The sequence below is a fragment of the Bombyx mori genome, chromosome 24 (genome assembly GCF_030269925.1).
Source record: "Bombyx mori chromosome 24, ASM3026992v2".
Lineage (NCBI taxonomy): Eukaryota > Metazoa > Arthropoda > Insecta > Lepidoptera > Bombycidae > Bombyx > Bombyx mori.
In genome coordinates, this window is record NC_085130.1 from 17,395,492 (window position 1) to 17,422,947 (window position 27,456).

Genomic DNA, 27,456 nt, shown 5'->3' on the forward strand with positions numbered 1-27,456 from the left:
CAAAGCCGGCAATGTGACTTTTGGACAATTATTGGTAAATCAGAAAAACGAATTATTGACTTTGTATTCCATTGGCAGTCACTAAACTCTTCTGAACGACATCTTAGATAAATAACAGGTTAAGTATTAACCTTTATTTAATGCAGGTTTTGAACCGTATTCTTTGAAGGAGACGATTATATTCAAATCAATCTGTATCGCCATATCAATAACATTTTTTTGTCCAAATGCACAGATTGCCACTTTTGATAATAGACGACTCATATATCGGGGGGGGTGTTAAATGTTAATTTTTATGCTAATCGAGAAACCTCTATTTATTATAATCGGAGTTCGTTAGTATATAATCTTTTTACGCAATCGACGCGTCTGTGCCAACATCACAGGCGGACGCACAAATAAACCGGGCAGTCCCAGTATATGGCTATTTTCGATTCCGATCTTTAAAAGCATTTTTTATAGTTTAGATGGGTGGACGAGCTCACAGCCTACCTGGTGTTAAGCGGTTACTGGAGCCCATAGACATCCACAACGTTAATGCGCCACCCACCTTGAGATATAAGTTCTAAGGTCTCAAGTATAGTTACAACGGCTGCCCCGCCCTTCAAACCGAAACGCATTACTGCTTCACGACAGAAATAGGCAGGGTTGTGGTACCTACCCGCGCGGACTCACAAGAGGTCCTACCACCAGTAAATAATTCCTGAATCACTCACGATAATATCCTCGGGCTCCGCTTCGACTATGACCTGCTTGAATTCGATGTCGCCGTTGGTGACCGCCTCCGAATCGTAGTTCGGATCGTTCTGGTCCTCCACGTACTCCTCGAGCATCTCAGATCCGGGCAGACCCCACACGCCTTTGCCTCCCGCCCCACCTGGAAACGGCGGAAGGTTGACGCTGTCAGAATTCCTTTAGTGCCCCGCTTTGGGTTCGCGCATTCCCGATCCTGCGGAAAGAATGGAAAGCAGTCGACGTCGCCCCAAACACGTCATCTCGGAACCTCCCGATCCACTAACCGTTCTCGTCGAACCCGTCGCTTGCGACGAAGGGCTCGACGAGTAAATTAACCCTCAGACACAGCCCACTGAGTTTCTCGTCGGATCTTCTAAGAGGGTCGCGTTTCCGATCCGGCGGTAGATTCTGCGAAGCGCGGCTCTTGCTAGGGTTCGTGTTAGCAACGTCCTCAGGCTTGAGCCCCGTGAGCTCACCTACTAGTTAAGGTTACGCTGGAATAGCCTCTCAAGGCTACCAGCATAGGAAGGGAAAAAAAAAAGGAAATTTGGGTTCACGCGCCGGACAAACAAAAGACAAGAAGATCAATTTTAATTTAATGTAATTGTTTAATGTATTATATTGTGAATATATATTTTTTTCCTTACATTATAAGTTAGATTAATATTCGTGTTGTTTTGTCGTAATTGTAAGGAACGTTGTTGTACAAATTCAGCACTATATGTCTTGTTTTGTCGTGCGCACATAACTTACGTTGCAAGCCAGATTTGGTTTCTTTTTACTTGTGTTTTTTATGATCTTTTTTTGCTTGTGATGTGTATTGTGAGCCTAATAAATAAATAAAAATAAAATAAAATTCGTATCATATATAGTAAATAACGTGACCCGGATAAAGCCGGGTATATGTGCTGTAATAAACATAAGAGCACGTCCGTTGGTACATACATGATTTTACGTATCGACTATTTGAGAGCCATTGAAATAATTATTTGAGAGACGCTGGACATTTATTTCGAAGCAGCAATGCGTTCCAGTATTGACATCACTTAGCATCGCTTGAAAACCGTCTGTGCGATTAATTTTTTTTTTATTAAAAACCTTTTTCTTATGATTGTGGTCAATCTGGTTAGCAGCGCGGTTAATTACCTCAAAAGAGGGTTTTTTTTTTAATTATTAGTTTAGCTCCACATTCAGCCGAGCTCACAGCTCATATGATAATGGTAGTATAATGGTACCTATAATGCAATTCTAACCTGAGCTTTGTGTCACATTCTATTTTTTTTTCCCTACCTAAGCTGATAGCCTTGAGAGGCTATATCAGCGGAACCTTAACTAGTAGGTGAGCTCACGGGGCTCAAACCTGATGAATGTACAACTTCTGAACCGTTCTTCAAACCGGAACTCATTACTGCTTCGCGTTAGCAATAGGCAGGGTGGTGGTACCTACCCTTGTAGACTCATAAGACACCCTACCACCAGTAAATATCTATCTATAATAATGCATCAATAATAAATAAACATTGTGCTAACGGCTAGAATTTTCTCTTCTGTGGGCTACCGCTTTGAACAAGGCTGCTAATCCTACAGTAATTACTATTTTCATATTAATATTCTCTGCACAAAATGTTTTTTTGTATATATTTTAAAACGCATAGTAAATTGTCTCTGACAAAGCCAATAGTGACCACTCTCGTACATCTGAATCTTATATTTGTTGCACAGTTGAAACAGCGAAGAGATAAAGTTAAAACACGCCACTGATTAACAATAATATGGTAGATAATAATGAAAAAAAAATATAATATCTTGTTTCCATTTCGTTTTTATCTCTAGGTTTAAAACTTTAATCATTTAGGTCATACACTAATATGAGAGCTGTGTGTTTGTTTTTGTATTAATTCATTAATTACTTAGTTTATTTGTATTACTTATCAATCAACTTTTTTTTTTAGTTTTGATAAAGGCAAGAATATTTTTTTTCTGTTACCGATCTGAAATTACCAATAAGTATATATTTTTTTATTTTAATGTGTAATGACAATGCGATTACCTTCATATATCTTGACACTAGAGTTCAGTCTCAGCTATATTAGAATCAGACATCACTAACTTGAAACTGCAAATTAGTGATATCTGATTCTACTTGCAACTTGCACTAATTTTCAACTGAAAATGAGACAAAATAATGATACCTACTTATCATCACCATACATAGACATCATCAGGTAGGTAAGAGGTATGGCCAGCAACTAGATTATTTTTTTTATTTCTTATATGGGCGGACGAGCTAACGGGCCACCTGACGTTAAGTGGTTTCCAGAGCCAATAGACATCCACAGCGTAAATGCCTCCACCTTCAGATATGAGTTGTACGGTACCAGTTTTTACAATACAACAGCTGCCCCACGCTTCAAACCAAAACATATTACTGCTTCACTGCAGAAATAAGCAAGGTGATGGTACCTACCCGTGCGGACTCACAAGACCACCAGTAAATCGCCTGCTGCACTGTATGTTTTAGACTAACACTTCAAATAATGTTAGTTGTTAGTCATAGCTTTCATACAAATATTCAGTGGATTTTACAGAGATGATTTTTTTACATGAATAATTCAAATTAGACTCATGTTATCTATAGTACAACAGTGAGTGTTGTAACATATAGATCAGACAAAGCAAAAATGGCCATACAAGATTAGTTTTGTCATCGAAACATTGAAAATTCAGCGCAATGCATACAAAGTCATCAAATTAAATTGAAATCAATTGCCACATGTATGATGAAACATCATTTCAAAACGGCTCGACCAATGGCGGATCCAGGGGGAGGGTCACGGGGGTCATGACCACCCCCTGGGCTGGGTCCAGGACTTAGGTGGACCACTAATTGAATATAAAGATTTTATTTATATATTTTGCCACCATACAGATTTTATGTAAGTAACTACATACCTTCAATATGTAATTAATTTAATATAATATAATAACTTTGTATAATGGCAAACATTTGGGAACGAACGCATCTAAATTTGACTATGTGACCCCCTCCTGGCGCCAAAGCTGGATCCGCCCTTGGGCTCGACCGATTTCACTGATATTGTTCTTCGGACAAAAGTGTAAATGCAATAAAATTTATTTCTATATTTGCAGTGGCACAGTGGAACATGACTATGCGTCCGTAGTATAAAATAACAGAAGATTAGATAGAGAAGATTATCTACATTCATATCTACATACTATTCCATTACCTTGTATAGAGTTCTATTGGGACCGAGCAAAGATAATAGTTCTTTCTTTCTGCTATCATAGTTACGTTTCCTTATTAAACCATTCCCTTATGCCTAGTCATACACATAAATTAAAATTTTATTTAAAAAAATAAAAATAACTATCGTATACTCATTAAATTAATAATTCAATACTCAAGGTAAGTCATGTTAGTTAATATTCGTTTAGCTTAATATTAATTTATTAATATTGTACATACATAATTTTATGGATATTTTTTTAACATCCACTTCCACTGTTTATAAATATATTCATTTATTATTATACCTACTTTAATTACAAAATAAAACAGAATCTAAGTATAGGTATGTAACAAAGTCTAGATTATTCATAACATTTCTGAATGTAGACTACTTACTACATATTATAAAAGAGAACTGAAAAAAATTATGACTAAAACTCTAAGTATGTATTATTTATTAATATTATTATCAAATTAATATTAACATTATTTATAATACACACTTAGAATTATTAGAGGCACATTTCTCCATTATATGTAGTAAAATGTACCTCCAGAATTTTTTTGAATAATCTAGAGTTTTTTTGTTTGTTCTAACAAATTATAATTATAAAATACTAATTCTAAAGGATATTTTTTTTTATTGATAGAATAATAACGATTACTAAGTAAAACAATTTTAGTGACAAAAATGTAATAACCATAAAGACAAAAATAAGGATATTTCTGCCAATTTCTTGCTGTGAAAGAATAGGTCAGACTTGAAATTGGTTATTGACTAAATTAACCAACAACTTTCATATTGGTGTCTTCTACCTGGCTTTAGAAGGTTTATCGAGGAGCGAGGTGAGTTAGAGTATGCTTGCTGCTACAAATGTTTCTCAAGTATATTGTGTTCACATTGAGTTTTATTTTATATTTTATATAATCTATAATGTTTCTCCTCACTAACAAAATGAAATAAAGCACCGGGGGAAAATTACAAAAATGAGTCATCGCTGTGAGTTATGAAAATATTTCATCCCTTAACAACTTCAAACAGGCCTAGCATATGTCACGCGACTTTTTTTATTGTCGGCTGGTTTTAATTTTTAAAACAGAATAAGTACAATTTCGAATTATGAGTCGAACCACAATAGCCTTGCTTTACTATACGAAAGTTGTTTACAATCATTACGTAATGTGTCGTTCAACTTTTATCTCCCGCGTATGTTTGTCTAAAAACGCGTATTTTTATTATCAAACACGCCTTAAATAGGGGGGGCATTACTGCGCAGTAGCGTCCGAATGCATCGATACTGTGACCTTCACACGTACAAAACTCCTTACATGTATATATTATATATAGCTAATACTGCGTAGTAAACAAAGGTTACGTAAACTCGCACAAAATGCAACTGGGTTCAGGTTGCATTGCTTCCAGAAAGTTCCCCGGCCCGCATGAATAAATAATAGCTAGATGATAACCAATTAAGCCGGTTTTTTGGTTAAAACCACTCACCTTTCTTCGGTAACCCCCTGCCGTGGCCATTGCGTGGTCTTCGGCTGTTCTTCCAGCTACGATATTTCGGGAGCGGCGTCACAGCGCTCGGCCCGTCCTTGCTGTTAGAACGAGCGTATTTCTTGTTCTTGCGACGTAATCGCTCGGGATTGGACGTCGCAGCGTCTCCGGCGCCCTGTTCTACGACCGGCTTTTCGTCCATCGCCACGTTTTCAGAGTCGGAAGCGATGCGATCGACTTCCATTGCGGCGACGGTACGATTTATCTTGTGAAATATGGACTTTAATACAGTTAAACAAAAACTGTGCACGCGGTTATGCCGTTCAATGAAGACTTTCGTGTGATGAATTTTTTTTTTTGTGATAAACAAAGAATCGCACGACGCGAGCAGACTATTTGTTTTGAGAGCACACCAATGTGAACTTAGCAGAATAACATGGCGGTAGCAGCATTGCCAACTATGCAATGTCAACTTTTTTGTTACAACTATAAGTGTTCGAAACTAACTCGATCCGAATTGTGTGAGATTGGGAAAACCATTTTTTTTTAAAAGAAATACATAGTTTACATTATATTTTGGTATTGATCAATACGATTTAGGTTTTTTTCTTCAAATATATATATCATAGGAAACCACCCTTAAAACCGTAAAATCATTACGAAATTAGGAAGATTACCTAAGAAAATGGATGAAAAATCAAAAAAATTATACCAAATGTGGAATCTTTTAATAACTTACTGACAATATAAAACTGTAGTATCCTGAAAGCTACCATGACTTTATATCAGCAATTTGAATTTATTCGAATTATTTATTTTTGAGAATTTAGTTTCTTCGGGTTTAAATTATCAGTATTGTTGTCTTGTTGATTTTTACTATATCTAAAAGTGCTCAAATTTGGAAAAATGAAACCAAGTACGTGGCTTCTTGGGTTCTTCCACTTAAGTTTTAGTAAATTCTTATTTGGCCGAGGTATTATTTCATTTTGTCTCAATCCATTTGTACATTCAATTTTCATTCCACTTAAAAAGTAATTAAATTTTTTTTAATACGTTACGCTTTTTTAATTTTAGTACACGTATGTTTATTAAATTTTAGAATAATTGAAAAATAAATCTATTCGATCCCGCTAGCAATGGCATTACAAGAAGCCAATCACCAAAGAAAAAAAAAAGAAAAACCGGTACCACATTTAAAATATTTGACGTCAAAAATGTCAAATGTCTAATGTTGATTTGGATTCGAGAAATATCAAAACAATAGCAGTAAAGTAAACACTAAACATGAAAACACAAAAAGAAAATGTGTTTTTAGACAAATTTCGCCTATTAAATTCACAAGAATGCAGTGAAGAGATTACTTGGTCGTCCAGCTCGCTGAGTGATTACGAAAACCTAGATTACAACAAGAGTGTTTGCAAAAACACCAACAGTGTTCGAAGAAAGAGAAAACTTAAGAAAAAATCTCTTAATAACCTTTCCAATTTAGATATTACGATAATTGACTGTACAGAAGACCAAAAAAGAGCGAAAAATATTGAGAAATCACCTATTTTGTGTAAAAAGACTAGAATCAGTAAAAGTCCCATTTTGACACAGAAAAACGATGATAATTCGCCAATTTTAACTACCAGGAGTATTTTGAACAGCCCCATTCTCCTACCGAAGCTATCACCAAAGTCTACAATGAAAGTTAAAAAGAAATTATTCAGCATTGATCCAAAACAAATAAATAAAATAAATGAGAAGACAAAAATAACCCTAAATAATAATTGCAATAATATCAATCCAAATCAAAATCGAATCAATACAGACAAGATTAAATTAGAAATAGGATGTTCCAATGACATTGTAAAAGAGGAAAATTGTGAAAACAGTTCAAATGATGGCACATCGAAAGCTAAATTAGATTTAACAAAAAAGGTTAGTACATTCTTTGACAGAAATTTTTGTTCACAATCTACCTCCGAACATTCTATTCATGACACCACAGACACCAGCTCCATGAGTGAAGTTGAAATTCTGTCATGCAAATCGCAAAATGAAGTACCCTCAAAGGAAATAAAAAAAGAAATATCGGCCACAACGTCTCCAGACTCTACCTTTGATAATGACAGAAGGAAAAAAGTTAGATACAAAAAAGGAGGCCTAGCTTACCGTCTTACTGATTTGTTGAAAAAACAGAATGCTAAAATTTCACTGTGGCAACACGAGAAGTATCTGGCTGAAAATTCAAATTTTGTCATTCCGAAAGAAGAATACACTGCTTTCAGAGTTAAAGATGTAACGTTCAAATATGGCGTGTACATTTTAGAATGCTTAAATTTTGAGGACGAAAAATTTATTATTTTAATAAATAAATGTTACGTTATTAATAATGTATTATGTGAATCAGTATTGAAACTGTACAAACCATACTCAATATTAGACTATGAAGAAGATTGTAAATTAATTGTGAATGTATGTAGGTTTGAACATTTTTGCATCAAAAATGAATTTCAGGGTTCTTGTAGGGAAATTAAATTGTGTTAATACACCTAAATTCTGTAATTTGATGATTTGAAAAAAATACTGTTAGTAAAATAAACAAATATATTTTTTTCATTTTCTAAGCTACAGTAGTTTGTAAGTGTACTGTTTTTTTTTTAATTGTGACGAGAAATAAATGTAATTGAGAGGATCATTCATATTTTTTATTTTATCAACAATTCAGCCAGACAAGGTGACGCAACAAAAAAATTTATTTTTTTGTTGGATGTAAACATTTTTTTACAATTCTTTTTTTTAAATTGATATGCTTGATGAACGATCTCACGGCCTACCCAGTGTTGTTCTCTAACTGGAGGCCATAGACAATCACAAAGGAAATGTCGCGACCCACCTTGAGATGTGGATCAAAAGCTGAATAGTTTAATAAATTAGCTGTAACACTCAGCAAGCCGGAACGCATTATTGCTTCACTACAGAAATAGGCAGGGTGATGGTACCTACCCGTTCGGACCCACGAGACGGCGTACCACAAATAAACATTTGATGCTCAACACGAACTTCGCTTCCCCTTCATTTGTAATAGAAGGTTTTCTACAACTGAGATCCATCAATAAACATACGTGAAGGATCAGACAAAATTTAAACTAATTTTTCGTTTCTTTTTATTGCTTAGATGGGTGGACGAGCTCACAGCCCACCTGGTGTTAAGTGGTTACTGGAGCCCATAGACATCTACAACGTAAATACGCCACCCACCTTGAGATATAAGTTCTAAAGTCTCAAGTATAGTTACAACGGCTGCCCCACCCTCCAAACCGAAACGCATTACTGCTTCACGGCAGAAATAGGCAGGGCGGTGGTACCTACCCGTGCGGACTCACAAGAGGTCCTACCACCAGTAATTACGCAAATCATAATTTTGCGGGTTTGATTTTTATTCCACAATGTTATTCCTTCACCGTGGAAGTCAATCGTAAACATTTGTTAAGTACGTATTTCATTAGAAAAATTGGTACCCGCCTGAGATTCGAACACCGGTGCATCGCTCAATACGAATGCATCGGATGTCTTATCCTTTAGACCACGACGACTTCCAAAATTATACGCGTTATTATAATAAATAATCTGGAATTTTAATCACATAGCTTGAGTCGTAGACATCGCCACCAGCAGGATTAGATAAGAGGATTCTCTGTAGTGTGTGACGTGTGTGAGCCAAAGATTGATATAGACATAGATGTATCATTCTTTAATATATAATAGACACAAGGAAATATGTGCCTTGCCCTCTAGCGCCGATGTCACGGCTATCTACTACTCGTGTAGGAAGAAGTCGTTATTGCATCGGCGACTCCAGACCGCAGCACCTACTTATTAAGGTTACACTGAAATGGTCTCTCAAGACCATCATCTCAGGTAGGAAAAAAATCCTCGCCCTTAGCGTTTTGTCATGTCCTTTTAAGTGCCGCTGAAATTGTTGATGGATTAGTGTCCTAATCAGTCCCGTTAAAGTTATCTCTAGGCTTGTATTCTCGGTCTGGTAATGGAATCTTTATTTAAAAAACAATAATGTTTCATTAATAAGCCATTACCAAACCAAAATGTATTCAAATTATCATGATAAATAATACAAAATTTTCGTCGGAAGTAAAAAAAATATAACCCTTCAAACGTGTATGTTTCAAATATGGACAAAATTAATATAATGTCTCTGAAACGCAACCCGATTTGACATTAGCGATTACGTTTACGGAGTTACTTGTAGTGATATATATAGTGCAATATTTGAAATACACATTATTTACAAAATTTATAACACTTATAAAAAAAGACTGAGAAAATAATTTTATTTTATCTCGAAAAAAAAGAGGTCGGATTATTTAAAAAAAATCAAACTCTGTCTTCGTGAACGTGAATTTGTTTTCTGGCATCACTGAAATTCGATTATTTCAGCAATGAGCTTTCAGGTTCGACTTTTACAGTCAATAATTTTGCATACGCGAGTGCGCTTGTACGTAAACCGATGGAAAATGAGGCCTAAGTTATATTTTTAATCTTTTACTATACCTACATTTTACGGAAGTGTTTTTCGAGAATCGTAAAAAAGGTGAGTTGCTACAAAGCGTATTTATTGATTTATTTACGTATAAACATTATTAAAAGGGCTTCGTATTTATTGATTTATGTTAAAATTTGAGGAACGGCGAATTTCGTGTCGATTAGAATGATTTTTGCTTGAAGAATATCATGTTTTGTTTTGAAAACGCTAATGGAATTGAGGGCTGTTCTTTGAAAACGCTGAAAAATAAACGCGAAATTGCCTTTTTTATTTCGACCTATTTTTTTTAGTAAGACGAAGGAATCTCAAGTTTTTGATTATGGAATTAATGATTCCATTTTGTTTTCATTAAAGGCTTAAAAGGCTGACTTCTTTTTATTTCAATTAACTTTAATTTTCGAAATGAGATTTCGATTTTTTTTTTCATCAAATTAATACATTTTTTTATTGCTTAGGTGGGTGGACGAGCTCACAGCCCACCTGGTGTGAAGTGGTTACTGGAGCCCATAGACATCCACAACGTAAATGCGCCACCCACCTTGAGATATAAGTTCTAAGGTCTCAAGTATAGTTACAACGGCTGCCCCACCCTTCAAACCGAAACGCATTACTGCTTCAAGGCAGAAATAGACAGGGTGGTGGTACCCACCCGCGCGGACTCACAAGAGGTCCTACCACCAGTAAAACTTTTAAAACAAATATGTAATTTTTAATTGGTGTTTTTTACACGTCCTTCGGAAATGCACGATCGTGATTTGGATTTTACCAAGAACCTAAAGGACTTTGAAACCGTTCGTGGGTTAAAGCAACAGATAAGGATAACGGACTAGATGCCCATTAAACTCGTTTTTTTTAATTAAAGGATTACTGGTGGCCCCGAGGCCTTTCCAGTTTCACCAGGACAGATGGGCGAGCAAAGGCTCAGCTAGGAGGGGTGGGATAAGCTAACAACTGCCCGAGCGCCTCCGAAGGAGACCTAACAATTTGAGAGCAGTTGATTCGCGGATGAATCTACTACCGGATCGGAATCGCGACCCGCTTAAAAGATCCGGCGAGAAACTCAGCGGGCTGATGCATGGGTTAGGTTTCGAATAACCTAAACCCGACCCTATATTGATCCATTTTTTTTGTTGCGCTTGTAGGCAGACGAGCATACGGCACACCTGATGGTAAGTGGTTACCGTCGCTCACGGACGTCAGTAAAACCAGGGACAGAGCCAAGCCACTGCATACCGTTTCATATTCTCCAAAAGTCTCGTTTGAAGAAGGACATGTCATAGGGCTCGGGAAACACCTTGGAGGGGAGCTCATTCCAAAGCCGGATGGTGCGTGGCAAAAAGATCTCTGGAAGCGCACTGTGGATGAACGCAGTGGCTCCAGGTAGTATGAATGAGCTCTACTCCAGTGGCGGGCGGTGCGATGGTAAAAACGAAATGATGGTATCTTCTCAAACAAATCTTCAGAGCACTCAGATTTTAGGGTAATTGTTTTTATTTTTTCCGGGATCACGAAAAAGGCATCGCATTTATAGTTTGGGTTCGACTAAGCTAGATCTGTTTTGTAGTTAGTTTAAATTTTAAGAAGAATAACAAATTGTCGGAAGACATTGAAAACTTAAAACAATTTCAAATTTGACGTCTCATTAATAGAGTTCAATATAAAATTTAACAATTTTTACAAATGAACATGACATACGACGTAAACAATTTTGGTCTTAAGTGCTATGAGATAAGGTACTCAATCAACGCATTTCACACGAACATAAAATGGCGACACGGGTAACTGACGTTTTATAAACATGGCGTCTAGATTTAAATTCATAATAATCTTCAAGCATCCATACAATATTCGACGGTATTGCTTCGAGATAAAGAATAAATTCTTATGGATTTTCACGGGATGTTTGCGTTTTTGTAGCAAAAATAATGTACCTAAATGTAAACCGCGGGAAGTTATTAATGGAATTTTAAATAAAATGGTTCTCTGTTGTATGCTATTCGTCCGTAGGATTAGTAAATTTTGTGTTATTTGCATATGTTTATTTTCGCTTTAGTTTGAGTGACGATGGCCTAATAGTTTCGTGGAATACACAATAAATTGAATAAGCCGGGTCTGTTCGTTAGTGTGGAGCGAATAATTTCAAAAATGAAGTATGTTTTCTAAAGTTTACTAACTACACTCGCGAGCAAAAGTTTGGAATCACTTACTTGAAATTAGTTCCGCGCGATCTCGTGTACAAATTTTTTTTTTAATAACCATAAAAATGACATCGTTTTAAAGGTTCAATTCTTAACTTTAAGCTGATACTAAATTCATTAAAATCAAGCCAGTATCTAAGAAGCCATCCCGGATTAAGTGAAGGAATAACGAAAAAGACGTGTTTCAATTGCTTGATACGTCGCGAGTTGCGACTTATTGACCCCTATAAAAGCACCTGTTATCGGATTTTCTTTATCAGTTGACTTTCACATGTTGACCGGTACACATCTCCGCTAATTTTGATCCTTTACCTTGTACGACAATGGAGACAACACCTACAGAAGCAGCACAAATCGTAGACCTATTGCAAGAAGGGCTCAGCCAGCGGGTTGTCGCTCGTCGGCTCCACATAAGCCAGTCCTGTGTTTCGAAAACTTACAAGCGCTTTCAGGAGACTGGTGGCTTTATCTCGAGACCAAGATCTGGAAGGCGCCGGTGCACATCGGAGAGGGATGACCGTTTTATCGTGTCAACCTCTCTCCGAAATCGGCATTTACATGGTGTCGACGTCCAACAGGAGCTCCGAGATATTCGTGGGGTAGCAGCCAGCGAGTGGACACTTTGTCGACGACTCAAGCTAGCGAATCTGACTCCAAAAAGGCCTCCCACAGGCTCTAAACTCACGGTAGCTCACCGACAAGCACTCCTTCAATTTTCTCGCACCCATCTTGATTGGGAGGTTGAGCAATAGAGGCAAGTCCTGTTCTCCGACGAGAGCAGGATACATTTGTACGGTAGCGACCGAAGAGGTCGGGTCTACAGGCGGCCTGGGGAGCAATTTTCGCAGTGCTGTTTCGTTGAAACAGTGGCTAATGGGGGCGCCATTGTATGATGTGGGCCGGCATTTCCTTCGATGGTAAAACCGAGCTTGTTTTCGTGCCTGGCGGGGGACGAGGAGGCGGTCTAACTTCGGACCGGTACATTTCCAATATTCTGCTGGAACATGTCCTTACCTATGCTGGATATATCGGTGATCACTTCCTCCTTATGCACGATAACGCTCGTTGTCACACTGCCCGTGTAACAACTGTATACCTCGAAGAAGTCGGTATCGCCACATTGGACTGGCCAGCGCTCAGCCCTGACTTGAATCCCATTGAGCACGTGTGGAATGAACCGAAGAGGAAGTTTCGTTCCAGAACTCCTGCTCCTTCATGTCTGAATGAGCTGAAATCGGCGTTGATTTACGAGTGGAAAGGTATCCCACAAGAATCAATTCAGAAGCTGATCATGTCTATGAAGAATCGTCTTCGAGCAGTTATTAAGGCAAGGGAAGGGAACACAAAGTACTGATACTTAATTTTAAGGCTAAATAATTTTTTTTACTTATTAATTTTTGTTGTTCTGTTCATTCAATATTTTTCCATATTTCCTTGTTTTCCTACCTCTTTCACTTAATCCGAGATAGCTCCTTAACTACTGGCTCGATTTAAATAAATTTGGTATCAATTTAAAGTAGACAGTTGAACCTTTAAAATTATGTAATTTTTATGTTACTTAAAAATTTAGTTAGTAAGCAAGATCGCGCGGAACCAATTTCAAGTAAGTGATTCCAAACTTTTGCTCGCGTGTATAGTATCGATTGTTAGGACCGCCATCTTAATTTCGGACATTTTAGATATTACAGTTGTTACATATTATTACAGATTACAGATATTACAGTTCTAAGGAAAATTATTTAGTTCCGAACACCCCAAGTTGCTTTTGCTACATTCGATGCGTCTTCTATTCTCTATCAATGTACATAGAAGTAATTCGAAAGAACGCTGGAAGTGTTTCTCAAGTCGTAAAGACTTTATATGCAACACTTTTTATTACTGGTGGTAGGACCTCTTGTGAGTCCGCACGGGTAGGTACCACCACCCCGCCTATTTCTGCCGTGAAGCAGTAATGCGTTTCGGTTTGAAGGGCGGAAGGTAGCTTTTCAAGTCCGTTAAAAAGCATGATTTTGGTACCTTAAATAAGCTATTTTAAGGAGTTCCTTAGCATTCTATCATTAAAAAATATACAGTCAAACCTGGGTAAGTGAGAACTGGATAAGTGAGAGTAATAGCCAGGACCCGTCATTTAGAGCTCCCAAAACCTCTATTAGCGAGAAACAAAAACCTTGGTAAGAGAGAGTCGTTTTTTCCTCATGGACCTCCGTAAGTGAGACTGCTACTTATCTTTACCTCTATAAGCGACAGTCGAGCTTTATTTATTTATATTATTTAGGAGGAACAAATGACAAAACAAATTACAAATTTAACATCTGCTATTTTATGACTCATTCTTAGCTTTCGTGGAACTTCCTACCATTGTTTTTGTTGTTTTCTCGTCAATATTGAACCTATTCTATTTCGTGGAACTAAATTACGTTGTTATTTTATCGCTTTCTTTTCGAATGGACACGTGTGCCTGTGTACCGTGTTGTTTGTCAGACTTACTCAGTTTATCGTTAATCAATTGCGAAGGAAAGTTCTGTTCTGCATCATGTAAAAAACGGAAAATTAAAGTACTGTCATTAAGTGACAAACTAAAAATAGTGAATGCGTTTGAATCTGGAATATCGCGAAACGAAATTCAGAGGGTGCATTAGCGAGAAACTCGGGTTAGTGAGAAACCTCTATAAGCGAGAATGAGATTGTGCTCCTTTGAACTCTCGCTTATCCAGGTTTGACTGTACTTACTTCTACGTTAATGAAGTCGCGGGTAAAATTTAACCTTATACCAAAGTAAGTAGTCCACGCGGACGAAGTCGCGGGCAAAAGCTAGTCATCATATAAAAACGTTAAGAGCTGGTTGGTTTTTTTCCTACCTTATCATTGGTAGACTAAGGGGCTGTCCCAACTTCAGGGGGACCGGTAGATGAGCTCAAGGGCTCAATATGAGATAATTGCTAACACTGGCAAGTATCTCAGAGCTAGCAAGAGCAGTGCTTCTGCTTTTCTCCATAGTTCAGGTGAAGGCGGTGACTTCGCTATGTCCCTGTCAGTGTTTACGTCACGTCGGATTTTATGTTTAATAATAGTGTTATTCACTTCAAATATCCTGTTTCAGAATCAACGAAAGATGCAGAATATTCGCAAGATGATTACAATCTCCTTGAGCATCATGGTTCTACTCTGCAACGTGCCTTTGTGTGAGTTTGTTAATACGCTTGTCTTGCATCTATACTAGGCGTTAGGAGATCGTTTTCGAAAACGAAGACACAATAGTACTAATGACGCCTTTGATGATGGAACGGAAAAAAAAAACGATCCTGATTAAAAAAAACACGTGTGGCACTGGAGAACTGCCGCGGTAAATCTATTGCACAGCATTTTTTATCAACTTATGCAATTATAATTAGACACTGATAATTTAATATTAAAACAGTAATAAAACACGACCACGCTATATTAAACATTAATAAAAGCAAAACCTTAACTGACCCCTTCACTCACTTCACTCATAAGACTTTTCATGATGCGCATGCAGTGTGACGTCACGCCGCGCGCTTATTCACAAACACTACACAAGCGCAACGTGTGAATGTATTGAACGCTAGCTATATAGTAGGCGGAGTGAAGGGTGTAAGGTTTTTTTCGTTACGGAATTTCATGATTACAGTAAGCCGCGCTCAAGGCCGGCGATAAAAGCTATGCCAAAGCTCAAAAAAAAATTTTTTTTTTAACGTTCTATTAGCATTATTTACCGTCCATCATGTTAGCACAGCTAAATGAAACGATAGTTTCATAAAAAAATACATTACTTTACTTTAAAAAAAAACCCAGCAATGAAACACAAAATCAAAAACAGCTGATGCTCGGATGATTGAGCGCCCGGGCGCGGCGCTGATACCGCGCTCCCCAAAATTTACAACTCTGTAGATACAAAATTTTCATTTTCGGAAGCGGTCCCCTAACACCCAGTATATCTATGTAACGGAATCTTTGAACGTTATTATGACCAACTTGGATCTAATTTTTCTATCTAGAACCTAATCTAATTTTTTATTGATGGTAGGACCTCTTGTGAGTCCGCGCGGGTAGGTACCACCGCCCTGCCTATTTCTGCCGTGAAGCAGTAATGCCTTTCGGTCTGAAGGGTGGGGTAGCCGTTGTAACTATACTGAGATCTTAGAACTTATATCACTAGGTGGGTGACGCCTTTACGTTGTAGATGTCTATGGGCTCCAGTAACCACTTAACACCAGGTGGGCTGTGAGTTCGTCCACTCATCAAAGCTATAAAAAAAATCTATTAAACGATAATTGAAAAGATATGTTTCGTCTGATTTTCTTTACCTATTCACTGGTAGCCTAAGAGGCTATTTCAGCTACGCCCTGACGGGTAGGTGAGCTCACGGGCTCAACCCTAGAGAATTTGCTAATAGTAGCCTAGCCTATTAGGAAGAGCAGTGCTTCGCTGAATCTAACACCGGATCGGAATCGCGACCCACTGAGAAGATCCGGCGAGAAACTCAGTGGGCTCGGATATAATACAATAACAGCTTAAAATTAACTAACATTATAACGTCAAGTAGTTTTCCTTGGTTTTTTTTTATTGCTTAGATGGGTGGACGAGCTCACAGCCCACCTGGTGTTAAGTGGTACTGGAGCCCATAGACATTTACAACGTAAACGCGCCACGCACCTTGAGATACAAGTTCAAAGGTCTCAGCATAGTTGCCCCACCCTTCAAACCGAAACGCATTACTGCTTCACGTAATTACAACGTCTTCGGAATCCACCAAAAGAGCTAGATTTTTATGTTCGTCCGTGAACACGAATAGTGTTTTGAAGGGTCGGAAATAATATAAAGACAATAAAGGCACGAAATTAGACCGTAAAAGTGGTTTTATTATGAAATCTACTTAAGTTCGCTTTGCTATTAGAGTCTTTTGTTTTTAACATTATGTATTTTTATTTATTTATTATTAAAGTCGCTCTCAGTAAATGTGACTTAAGCTGTGTGGGAATATACGACAAAGGGAAGATCTTCCACCGAGCGGATGATATTGCTCGGTAGACCGACGGTCCGAATGTTGTTGTTCGGAACTTGTATATATATATATATGCGCTTTATCTTGAAAATGTCGTAAGCGAGATTCAGGCATCTGTCAATTATCTTGCGTTGTATGATGGCTACCCGCCACAGCTGTACTTACAAATCTTTCTTAGACCCAACAATAATTTATATTTGAAGCCTAAACTAGAATTAAAACTGATAGGCATAAAGTTTTTATTTTTATGAAAACATTCTGATTTTTTCTAATTTTAATTATTCCTTTAATGCTATGGTAGAAAGCTTAAAGTCTCATTTGCAATATCCTCAAATTCTTTTAATATTGACCAGGTTCACACAAACACAAAGAGTTATGTGGAGCTTGAGTTACCAAACTTTGAGCTTTCTTTTTACTTTTTTCTGCGTAGACGAGCTGTCAAGTTCAAAGCGAATCTGCGGTCACCACAGCTTATAGGTGTCTCGATGTGAATATCCTGTCCAGCATGATATACGATGAAAAGCACTGGAATTACTTTTATTCTGATACCTCAAAAGTACCAGGCTACCATAAACGCAAGGAGTTGTCCACAGCGCAAGCCATCGACTGTTTCAAATGCGTTTCAATGAACGGGAAATTCCCGCCATGCGACGATCCCTTCCACAACAATCATTCGCTGCAAATGCTGGAGGCGTCCTGTATGGGGGGCAGGAAGGGAAGGGACGGCCTGTTCCCTGCAACTTCGTGCATTAAAATAGCCGGTGTCTTCGGTGAGTTTTGCAACAAGCTGTTCCCGTATTTTGTTTAAATACTTTTAATATTAGGTAGGGACTTGGCTGTGCCCCTGCCATTGCTGTCGTCCATGAGTGACGGTAACCACTCACTATCAGGTGGGCCGTATGCTAGTCTGCCTAGACGGGCAATAAATAAAGCGAATGGATAGTCGTTCATCGTTTAGTAGCGGCCTTGTTCTAAAGCAATTAAAAATTTAAAAAAAATGACCATGATATAGCCAATGCATTTAAAGCAATTAAACTTCAGATACATGGATGATGTACTGATATTTACAGATGACACAGGCGAAACCATAACAGTGCGAGGTTGTGGTTTAGACTCTGGTACGGCCACTACTGACACTGAAATCATAAGGATGTCTCATTGCGGAAGATTCTATTACAATAACAGGTAATTTAGCTGTTACATTTTAATATAATATTGTTTAATGTTAGAATATTTCCCGTGTGTACACATTACAAAGATTAAGAAGGAATCTCTCTGATTTAAAATTGAACTACGTTCTCGAATAGCTTTGATCTTCGTGCCATAACAGCTTTCGGAAAACTTTTTCGGTCTTCTGGTGGTAGGGCGTAGAAGCTCGCACAGATAGGCATCATTAATCAGCCTATTTCGGGCGCAAAGCAGTAATGCCTTCCGATTTAATAGGTACAGTCTACATATTCTTCTTCTTCTTGTGCTCATCTCTTGTCATGTGTGGTACTCGCAGCATCTCTTCCTACCCTTCTGCACAGGGACTTGTTAGTTGTACGAGCAGTTGTCTGCTGACGTAATGCCTACCATATAGATATTAAACGCCCAGAGAAAGAGCGACCTGGCTGAGCCTTTGCTCGCCTACCTGTCCTGGTGAAACTGGAAAGGCCTCTGGGCCACCAGTAATTCTTGAATCAACCACAAATCTGTTCATCACGCGAATGTCTTAGGAGGGGATGGGATATGGGAATAGAACGACCTGCGACTCGCTAGCCAGCAGTTTTTTTTTTCTACCCAAGCTAATGGTCTTGAAAGACCATTTCAGCGTAACTTTAACTAGTAGGTGAGCTCACGGGGCTCAAAGCTGACGACGTTGCTAACACGAATCCTAGCAAGAGCAGTGCTTCGCAGAATCTACCACCGGGTCGGAAATGCGACCCACTGAGAAGATCCGGCGAGAAACTCAGTGGGCCGTGTCTGTGGGTTAATTTATTCATCGAGCCCTTCGTCACAAGCGACGGGTTCGACGAGAACGATGACCTGAAACCGGTGGCCCTAACTAAAGCACCACCGAATCAGTCAACTCATTCTGTTCTAGATACGTCCATGGCTGTCTTCAGAGCTGCAACGACGCTGACGCCTGCAACTCGGCGAAGGAATATGGACCTTATGTGACAGTCTTGTCGCTCATTTACCTCGCGCTCATAATGTTCATGAGCTAACAGACGTACGTTAAGGCAAAAAGTTTGTCGCTTAAGCCCAATTTCAGATGTAGCGCTACGTTTACAACGTTTTGCATTTATCGAATCTGGAGCGCGAATCGTTAATTGGGGCGGCGGCCGTTTTGTCTAATCACACATACGTATTACGTGTTCGAAATCTCGTTAATACAGACGTGATGTTCTGTAGAGATATTCGCAAGTTTTAAAAATATTCTTTATTGTACACACAGTTAATATTACAATAATTGCGTAAGATATAAAAAATGGCGAGCTTAACTCAACAATTGAGTTTTCTACCAGCTAACCGTTCTTAACGAAGGAAAGCTTTAAATGAGTGGGTAGAAGAATACAATCTAATCAATTTACAATCTAGACAAGAACTTAATAAAAAAAAAAAAAACAAAAAACAAAAAACACTAATACATAATATATTAGACTACATATATATACATACACACATAAATAACGTAAACATATACATACACGTACATATATAATGAAATACATAAAATAAATATATATAAGTAATACTAAATAGATAGATAGTGCTTCTTTAATGCCTTCCTGAATACCTCAAGTGAGGGACTTGCACGGATTGAGTGTGGAACTGAGTTCCACAGACGCACAGACTGCACAGTGAACGAACCGCCGTAGCGGCTGGAGGAGTGAGGGGGAAAATTAAGGAGAAGGGATCTACTTGTACGACAGGGTACACCTCGGGGCATCTGGTAATCGAAGCGCTCACGGAGGTACCGGGGAACAGCTGGGTTATTAAGGATGTTGAACAGCATACATAAAACATGTACATCACGGCGAAGTCGGATAGGTAACCAATTAAGTTGTGATCTGTACTGCGAGACATGATCATATTTGCGTAAACCAAAAATAAAGCGTATGCATAAATTTTGTAACCTTTCCAGTTTGTCCCACAGCCCCTCCGCGGCGTCCAGGAAACAGACATCTGCATAGTCAAGGAGAGGAAGCATAAGGGATTGGGCCAGGGTGACTTTAGCTTCAAAGGGCAAGAAACGCTGAAGACGCTTGAGAGACTGAAACGTGCAATGCACTTTCCTGCTAACTAAGTTTATCTGACTGGACCAAGAGAGATGACAATCAAGAACGATACCTAGGTTTTTTGCTGTTTTAGAATAAGCGATTGGAATTCCATCTAGCGTCACAGGGGGCAAATTAATGTGGTCAATCGTGTTGTACCTATAGGAACTACCAATTACTATGACCTGTGATTTTGATGGATTCACAAGAAGTCCAAAAGATTTAGCCCAAGCACTAATTCTACCAAGATCTCCATTGATTTCAGCAATAGCTAGAGCAACGTCATCAGCTTTAAAATGTCTATAAATCTGCAAATCGTCAGCGTAGAGATGGTAGTGAGAAGTCAGCACCTGAGTAATTTCATTAATGAAAATAGAGAAAAGGAGAGGAGATAGTACGCCACCTTGAGGTACACCCGCAGTTAAATCACACCATTTTGAAGTAGCATCATCAGAACGGACACACTGCGAGCGTCCCCGGAGATAAGATTCAAACCAGGTTAGAGCAAGTGGAGATACATTAAGAGATCCAAGGATACTTAGAAGGATGTCAAGGTCTACTGAGTTAAAAGCACTGCTGAAGTCCAATAAGGTCAACACGGTTAGCTGCCCCACATCAATCGCGTGGCGAATGTCGTCAGTGACCTTGAGCAATGCAGTGACCGTGCTGTGGCCTTGGCGGAAACCAGACTGAAAAGAGTTGAGGAGATTGTTTTTATTAAGGTAGATAGTGAGCTGTCTTTGGACTAAACCCTCCAAGACTTTAGAGAGAATGGGAAGTATTGAGATTGGACGAAACTGAGAAAAAGAGGAAGGATTAGGGACCTTAGGAAGTGGGAGAACATGAGCCTTTCTCCAGCTACTTGGGAATGAGCCTTTTGAGAGAGAGAAGTTAAGAATATATGTAATGATAGGGACAAGCTCATCCACAAGCAGAAGGATCATCTGAAGGTGAATCCCATCCTCACCCACAGCCCTAGTGGAAATAGAAAGGATGGATCTCTTAACGTCACACTCTGTAACCGGAGTGAAAGTAAAAGGAGTGCACATGGGTAAAGGCCTTTTGGAAAGTTGTAATAGTGTAGATGACTTTGTACTGTCATTAAGAATAATGAGAGCTTGAGAGAAATGCTTATTTAAAGCGTCGAGGTTAATAGTAAAGGAAGTATCGTTTAACTGTTTGCCAATGCCTAGTGAATTAAGGAATTTCCAGATTTGGCATGTGTTCAGACCCTCTAAGGAGCTATGAATATGGCGTCTTTTGGCATCTCTACACATCCGATTGCAACGATTACGAAGTTTCTTGTAAGTTGTAAGATTGTCTTCCGTTGGGAGCTTTCTGTATCTGCGTTTAGCCTTATCTCTCCTGGCCATCATCTGCCTAATTGAGTCGGATAACCAAGGTGAGGGTAACTGTTTAACTCTGACACGTCTGATGGGAGCATGATTATCATAAAGAAGCGAGATATTTTTATTGAAAGAACAAACCATGTCATCGATCGTGTCAGAGCCAAAGACAGTCGACCAGTCAACATTCCTCGCGTCAGCCCGCAATCGCTCCACGCCTATACCCTTGAAGCTACGAAGGAAAAGGTATTTGGGTTTGGGTTTAGGAGGACGAATCTTGTAGGAGAGATAAATTAAATCATGATAGGAAAAAGGAGCCGATAGTTGTCCGTGTGTAGCAACCATGTTGGATTCAGAAACAATAATTAAATCCAGAAGGGAGTGGTCTTGATATTGAGGTGCACAGTGTGTAGCTGCAAGAGGGAGGATATTTAAGTTGAGAGAAGTAACTACCGCACGAAGTTTATCAGCACGGCTGTCAGATTTCAGAAGGCAGGTGTTAAAATCACCAAGAATTATTGTATGATCATAAAGGGGGGAAAGAGATTCAAGTTTAGATTCGAAAGAGGAGAAATAGTCAACATGAGAAGAGGGGATATAAAGAACGCCTAGAAGAAGCTTAGTATGGTGAAAGGAGATTTCAATAAATAGGTTTTCTGCGGACTGCGTATATTCACCTGGGGACGCATCAATAACTTTAGAAGGAATATCAGAACGAAGATAAATCGCTACGCCACCTCCTCCTTTCCCTATTCTGTCGTTGCGTAGTAAGCGATACCCAGGTAGAGAGTACTGAGTAGAGGGAAGAGCAGGTTTAAGAAAGGATTCAGAGATGAGTACTGCATGGACGACACTGGAATCGAAAGAGGACAAGAGATCGGGATAGTGGGCTGGGACACTCTGTGCGTTTATGTGAACGATGTTGAGGAACTTAGGAAACGGCGAAAATTTTGCTTGAATCAAGTCTCGCAAATGAGTTGAGTCATCATCCTCACTAAATGCACTACCATAGCTTATGTCAGACGAGCTTGAGGAAGAGCATGAGAAGAAGGCATCATTAATATCTAAATTTGACATACTAAGATAATATAATATAAATATATACTAAACAAAAATACAGTAAAATAATAGAAAACACTAAAAAAAATAAATAAAGCTAACGTAAAACTAAAATCTAAAGATTTACAACTGTAACTTACTTCACAAACGCTCCTTTCGAGATTAGCAAATCACTTTAATCTAAGTCAGAAAATGTACATACTAAAAACAAAACGCAAATTCTATTATCATTGTCACAAATATATTAAGTAAATGTATAATCTATATTGACAATATAAAACTTAAGAGTTGGCTGTATGGCATAGTTCCATTGCCTTTCTCTTCGAGAAAAACCCTACTGCTGCTACTACTAAGTGCATAATCTATGATTATCACTTATCTATCTGTCAGTTCTATTACAATTATTTACAATCAAAATTTTTATATGTTGGTAATTTTGAAAGTTGATCGAAATAATGTTCAAAAACGCATTACAACTACCTCGAATAGATAACTAAGTTTTTAGTGTTACATCTATGAATAAGTTCAAGATACCGCCATACTACTTTCGACGAGTCGTCCTCTTGCCGATTTCTCGCTCTGCCGCTGATTTTGGTGCCGTCTTGGGTTCGTCATGAGATTTCCCAGATGACTGAGGAGCTCCTTGCGCTTTTTGAGCCGAGGGAAACTTGGTTTTCAGATGCTGAAGTTCAAACATCTGTTCAATCTTACAGCGTTTATTATCCGGGAGAAGGACGATTATTTTCCCATCTGTTGTCCAGCAGCGCTTAACGCCGAAATGAGAGCGGGCCTCCAAAAAGACATCATGACGTGATTTGGTCAGAAATTCTGAAATGATGACCCTAGAACCCTTCAGGAGTGTCTTGTTCTTCCACACTTCATTGCATCGCCTCAAACTCAGGAACCTGACTAATATAGGCCTAGGCTTATTGGTGTTGGAGCCTAACCGATAGCAAGCAGTTAAGTCCTCTTCTGTGCAACCAGCCACCTTCATTTGGTTGGTTAATATACCCACAATTGCTGTTGCTGGGTCTGTGGCATCTGACTCCGGGATTCCATGAAACAGAAGGACCTTACGACGCGACGCCATCTCATGCCTGTCCAACCCCAAGAGAACAAGCTCCATCTGTGACCTCAGCATGTTGAGTGTTTGTAGTGTGAGATTCCGGAATGCGATGAAATCTTGTGACAACTTGCCTAGGTCCGTGTGTGGTGACTGGTGACTGCTCAGCATTGCTTCAAACTCAGTCATCCTCTGCACAACGCTTGATTCCACCTCTTGTAACTTAGTGTACAGATCCATGATGCGGCGCTATTGATGATGTGGCAGTAGTGATGATGTGAAGTGATATTAATAGAGAGAACTTGTTATGAGCTGTTGTGAAGCAAGTTATGGAACCCAAATTATAGCATTTAGATATGAATAGGTAAAAATATATATTTTTAACAATTAAAAACACTGAGAGCTCAACAAACTAGTGTATACACTTCAACTACCCACAGTAGAAAAAAAATATATTTAAACGTAGCCTAAAACCATCACGAATTAGTTATAAGATTTCAAAACATAATATTTAGCTTAATGTACTGTTACGCGCTGGGATTCGGGATAAATAAAATTCTGCCGAATTACAAGTCACCACTGTATTCAACACTTAGAATACTTAAAGTTCGCTTCTTCCGCTTCGCTTCAGGTGATCCGTTCGCTGTTTCGCTTCGACTAGTTCCGATTACTGACTGACTACGTGCCATCTCTGCAACGCTTTTATAGTCGAGACGTAATTGCTAGAATCGTCGAGAATATTCCACAAGATTTTAGTATTGTGTGCTTCCGCTATCTGACAATAGATGGCGTTGTACTTCTCGAGCGTTTTAGATAATACTAGATCCGATATCCGGATATCCGACGATAGATGGCGCTACTCTTACCGGCGTAACAGTACGTTAATAAAAATACAAAATGAATAATAGTTAACAGAGGAGTGAAAGGTTATAATTTGGTTTAAGCGAACTTTTTGCAACTACACAGAAGAGTCATTTAAAGTTTAAAACTTTGAATAAATAAACCGACAAATAAAGCTTCTTCAGCTGTTTGAATGGGGTAAACATAATTTGAGTTCAATTAAAAACCACCGAATTGTTGATGCCAATACTAAATAAAACGGACTGGTGGTAGGACCTTTTGTGAGTCCGCGCGGGTAGGTACCACCGCCCTGCCTATTTCTGCTGTGAAGCAATAATGCGTTACGGTTTGAAGAGTGGGGCAGCCGTTGTAACTATACTGTGACCTTAGAACTTATATCTCAAGGTGGGTGGCGCATTTACGTTGTAGATGTCTCGTCCACCCATCTAAGCTTTAAAAAAATCATACTTACAAAGATAATGATCGCGTATTAAACCAAAGCTTAAATCAAAAGCTTAAACCAAATAAGCCTTTCATCCCTCGATATTATTAAGTCACAAGTTTAAATGCTATCATACAAACACTATTTATTTTGGTGTTTCCAAAAACTATAATTAATCGTATACAATTAATATATCAATATTATTATCAATATTATTATATATCAATATTATTAATATATTAATATGTATTTATGCTCTACAATTTTAGACGGTACTCTACACATTGTATTAATCTATAGTATAAGATTTCCCGCCCAAATACCGACCTGTCATGGCGGACGTAGTGACGTAGAGATTTAATGCTTAATGCCTTATCGATTATCGATTAATCCGTGCACGAATATGATCATCTAAAGAATCGAGCGAAACAAAACATATCGATATTAAAACAATAAAGAATGTTGTAGCTTACTTATTTATTAATGTGATGAAATGCGAGATCTGTATGACATTTGTGGGAAAATGTTTTTATGAATAATAATACAAAATGGTGCGCGTGCAACTTGGTGTACGTGAAAGAAGTGAAACTTCTTTTGCGGCGTGTAGTACGGTGGTTTTGTTCATTTTTCATCGTTAAATCAAATTTCTCTTGTAATAGGGAATGCTGTGTATAAAAGAAACGACCTCTTCGCCATTTATATATAATATATTTTAACTTATATATAGCATTTCTTTTTAATCCTTCATTAAAAAATAAAATATAAGATACTTAATATTATGTTGCTGCCATCTAGTAGCCGAAACCCGTAAACAGAATGTTTAAAACAGAAACGACCTAGCTTGCTTTCTCCCTCTCTCCACGATCGAATAGTTCGCGAGAAGCTCTGTCTATTTTCTCACTCTCGCTTTTCCTAAATTATATTTTTTCTCTCTAGCCGTAACGAATCTGTCGCAAGTTAAATTTTACTCTAAGCGCGCGTAAAGAAGTTTCACTTAAAAAATTAATTAATTAATTATTCGATTTTATATCGATTTGATTTTAGATATTTTTACGTAGCAATTTTATAGGTATTTAGTCTTTTACACGATGCACTTGGCTTATGTTGTAGGTACCCTCATTAATATTCACGATGTATCACGTCTGCATCTTAGTTAGATTTTATTAAACTATCTCTTTCGGACGCCATGCGCCAGCGTGGACTTAAAATATATTATGACGTCACTGTCATAGAGTATACACAGATAGAGCTGCTCTCCCATCGCACCATAGTCAATGTAAATGCTACCCTAGCATCTTACGGAAAGATAATTCGAATATTACAAAGGCCCTTGAAACTGCGATACTTTAAGACAAATATTTTTTCTGTATAACTAGCAAGGAAGCTAGCGACATCTTGTAGCGGATACCCTTAAACTTATATGTTGTTAAAGTTGAGGCATTTAATTATTGTATAACTAAACACAGAAAATAAAAAATTAATAAATCATACATACAAGTCTTTATTTGTTATAGACAAATTGATTAAATTTTGTCAATTTGTGGTTTCTGAAAGTTTACGAAATCCTTTATCTATATACATAATATAAAAATGAATTTGCTGTTCGTTAGTTTTGCTAAAACTCGAGAACGGCTGGACCGATTTGGCTAATTTTGGTCTTGAATTATTTGTCCAGAGAAGGTTTAAAAAGTAGATAAATATGAAAATGGTATCGGTATTCATACCGATACCGGAAATATCGGTATTCATACCGATACCATTTTCATTAAAAAACAGAATTGTTATTTTTATTGAAATAAAAATAACAATTCTGTTTTTCCTTTGATGTATCCCCCGTCGGACGGATTCCTTTTGTTTGTTTTAAGTTTATTTTATATAAAAGTTTAAGACTTTTACTTATCGATTGAGGCACTACCAAGTCTGCCGGGTCATCTAGTTAAAAATAAAATATAGGATAAGTAATATGCTACTGCCATCTACAAGAGCAATGAGAAACTAATCGAAGCGAAGCCATCTAGTGGCCGACGCCCGTAAACATTTTTGTTGAATGCTTGAGTTGCTTATCTATAACTAATTTATGTGTATTATCTATGATATTACAAATAAGTCTTACGACAGACTATTAGATATTGTATTCGCAAAGTATGGAGACAAGAAAACCGTGATTGTTTCAGGAATGATTAA

General features: G+C 38.0%; 3 protein-coding genes across 4 annotated transcripts in view; 2 read left to right on the plus strand and 1 right to left on the minus strand.

Moving 5' to 3' along the window:
• The window catches only part of LOC101737003 (programmed cell death protein 4), a 30,118-nt gene extending 21,954 nt beyond the window's left edge, over nt 1–8,164 (minus strand). Inside the window, exons 1-2 of the mRNA XM_038019769.2 lie at nt 5,487–8,164; nt 717–877 (exon numbers count right to left, since the gene is read on the minus strand). Coding sequence (XP_037875697.1) covers nt 717–877; nt 5,487–5,730 — 405 coding nt within the window. The 5' untranslated portion in view covers nt 5,731–8,164. The remainder of the gene's footprint in view (nt 1–716; nt 878–5,486) is intronic.
• LOC101739165 (probable basic-leucine zipper transcription factor G) lies at nt 6,026–8,169 on the plus strand. The gene has a single exon (XM_021347304.3). The coding sequence runs from the start codon at nt 6,771–6,773 to the stop codon at nt 8,016–8,018; it is 1,248 nt and encodes a 415-aa protein (XP_021202979.2). The 5' UTR covers nt 6,026–6,770; the 3' UTR covers nt 8,019–8,169.
• A 1,739-nt stretch (nt 8,170–9,908) lies between these two features.
• On the plus strand, nt 9,909–26,757 carry LOC101739017 (uncharacterized). Of its 2 annotated transcripts, XR_009976571.1 has the most exons (6): nt 9,909–10,083; nt 15,334–15,415; nt 17,853–18,029; nt 18,330–18,444; nt 19,346–19,689; nt 24,457–26,757. XR_009976571.1 is itself a non-coding variant. In XM_062675909.1 (5 exons), exons 2-5 carry the CDS (start codon nt 15,346–15,348, stop codon nt 19,467–19,469), a joined length of 486 nt encoding a protein of 161 aa, XP_062531893.1. In that variant the 5' UTR covers nt 9,909–10,083; nt 15,334–15,345; the 3' UTR covers nt 19,470–26,757. The 2 variants fall into 2 exon arrangements, 1 of the variants encoding a protein (XP_062531893.1); XM_062675909.1 differs by having other exon boundaries at nt 19,346–26,757.
• Nucleotides 26,758–27,456: the final 699 nt, after the last annotated feature.